Below are 2,224 nucleotides of genomic sequence, written 5' to 3' on the forward strand. Positions count from 1 at the left end.
TTGGAGTGATGAGACCAAAATTTAACTTTTTGGCCACAACCATAAACGTTACATTTGGAGAGAGGTCAATAAGGCCTATGATGAAAGGAACACCATTCCTACAGTAATGCACGGAGGTGGATTGCTGATGTTTTGGGGATGTGTGAGCTACAAAGATACAGGAAACTTGGTAAAAGTTGAAGGAAAGATGAATGCGGCACGTTATTAGCAAATACTGAAGGCAAATTTGCATTTATCAGCCTGGAAGCTGCGCATGGGACATACTTGGACGTTTCAAGATGACAACTATCCAAAACAAGGCCAAGTCGACCTGTCATTGGCTACAGCAGAACAAAGTGAAGGTTCTGGAGTGGCCATCCAGGTCTCCTGACCTCAATATCATTGAGCCACTCTGGGGAGATCTCAAGCGCGCAGTTCATGCTAGACAGCCCAGAAATTTACAGGAACTGGAGGCTTTTTGCCAAGAAGAATGGGCAGCTTTACCATCTGAGAAAATAAAGAACCTCACTGACAATTACCACAAAAGACTTCAAGCAGTCATTGATGTTAGAGGGGGCATTACACGGTATTAAGAATTGGGGTATGTGAACTTTTGATCAGGGTCTTTTGGATGTTTTTGGTTGTCATTAAAATTTAAAAATAGAAAACACAGTAGTTTGACAATAAATGGCTTCACCCAACCAATAACCATGAGTGGAGAAAAAAGTTTTGTTGTTATCATTCATATTCTGTGAAACAAGGCCAAGAAAGGAAAAATTCTGCCGGATTTGTAAACTTTTGAGCACAACTGTATGTCTTCAGGATGCCAGCTGAGAGAGAGACATGAGCAATCAGAGTTCTTAGCACTATAAGACTGTACCTATGGTCATTGGAGGATAAATAGTGCTTGGAGGGGCACTATTTGTGAAAAATTATGCTATTCTGGAAATACCCCCTTAATATGATCTTCTGCCCCCTATGGTATCATGCTATCGGCAACATAGTCTTGATTTACTTGTGATGATGGGTTATAAATATTGCTGATTTTCATTTGTCGGGTAATTGTCGGCCTATTTGTTCGCTCATTATCTGCTTACATAAATGGACCATTACATTATTATTGCACATGTGACCTAGCAATTGACTCAAGTCAACAAACTTGTGTTAGTATCTATCTGGTCTTATCTCATAAGGATGAGATGTATAGTTTATACCTGTACTCTAAAGCAAAGCAGATTCACCAAGAATTTGAGGAGTTAAAGGTTCCAGGCCCCAAGACCCAGCCCTTTATATGTACAGTAACACCAGGTCCTTTAGCCCCTTGTTTACCTGTATTCCTTGAGCAGTGGACATCAATGCTCTATGGAAACGCTCAGTTTGGCAGGGTGCAGTATCTCCAATATCCACATGTCTGTTCTGAAGTCTGCGAGGAACAGTTGCTACTCTCCAGCTTGTGTCATTTCTAATATGCACAGTGTCCAGTGAAAAGTCAGGATAACTATTATTTAAGTCAAGCTCAACTTTTCGTCCTGTTCGATTCCACAAAATCTGTAAATATATGAAAAACGTTACAATCTACAGAATTCTTGAGTGACAAGAGGACTAAGGCTAGGTTCTCACTCATACCGTGATCTAAGTTGAGAAATATATCAGGGTTTCTGTCAGATTCCCTGAAAAACAGGATTCCAATGTGGAACCCGAAAGAGCCATTTACTTCAGTAATGCTGAGGGACACTCGCCTCCATCCTGGCAGTATTCGTATTTTTCAGATATGCACAAAAACGTGTCTGTAAAAGATGAATACTGCCAGGAGAAAGGCTAGACAATGTCCAAAATGTCTCCGTCAGCTTTATTGAAGTGGATGCATCCGTCAGGGCTATGTCGGAGTTCCTCTTGGAATCATGTCTTTCGAGGAATCAAGCAGAAACCATGATGCAGTGCTCAATTTCTGTGGGCTATTCAGCATCTGTAAAGGACCACCCCACCTATAATGTATCTCCACCCACTTCACTCCTTACAGATACTACGGTCATGTATCAGATTGTGGACTCTCACCTGCAATTGTATGATGCAAGTTAAACCACGGTGCAGGGTCTAGGGAATCAGCAAATTCAGCAAAGTATGGACTCCTAGTGCGTGGCCCTCATAACAGGCACTGATTGATAGCATCTGTGGTATTGGAGCCAAGAATGGAGCTAAAGATCATATCCAGGAGAGCAGTTTTGATGCAATAGTATGAGGAATA

The 2,224-nt window shown here is 41.5% G+C and overlaps 1 protein-coding gene across 3 annotated transcripts in view; it reads right to left on the reverse strand.

Annotated features, from left to right (window-relative positions):
• Window positions 1–2,224, reverse strand: part of LOC141155138 (malate synthase-like) — a 35,499-nt gene that overhangs the window by 30,265 nt on the left and 3,010 nt on the right. For all 3 annotated transcript variants that reach the window (XM_073641834.1, XM_073641826.1, XM_073641819.1), the window contains exon 3: window positions 1,309–1,527. In XM_073641834.1, the coding sequence (XP_073497935.1) occupies window positions 1,309–1,527 (219 nt within the window). The remainder of the gene's footprint in view (window positions 1–1,308; window positions 1,528–2,224) is intronic.

The sequence above is a fragment of the Phyllobates terribilis genome, unplaced genomic scaffold, assembly GCF_046119375.1.
Source record: "Phyllobates terribilis strain yellow unplaced genomic scaffold, ASM4611937v1 Scaffold_1__5_contigs__length_1240528914, whole genome shotgun sequence".
NCBI lineage: Eukaryota > Metazoa > Chordata > Amphibia > Anura > Dendrobatidae > Phyllobates > Phyllobates terribilis.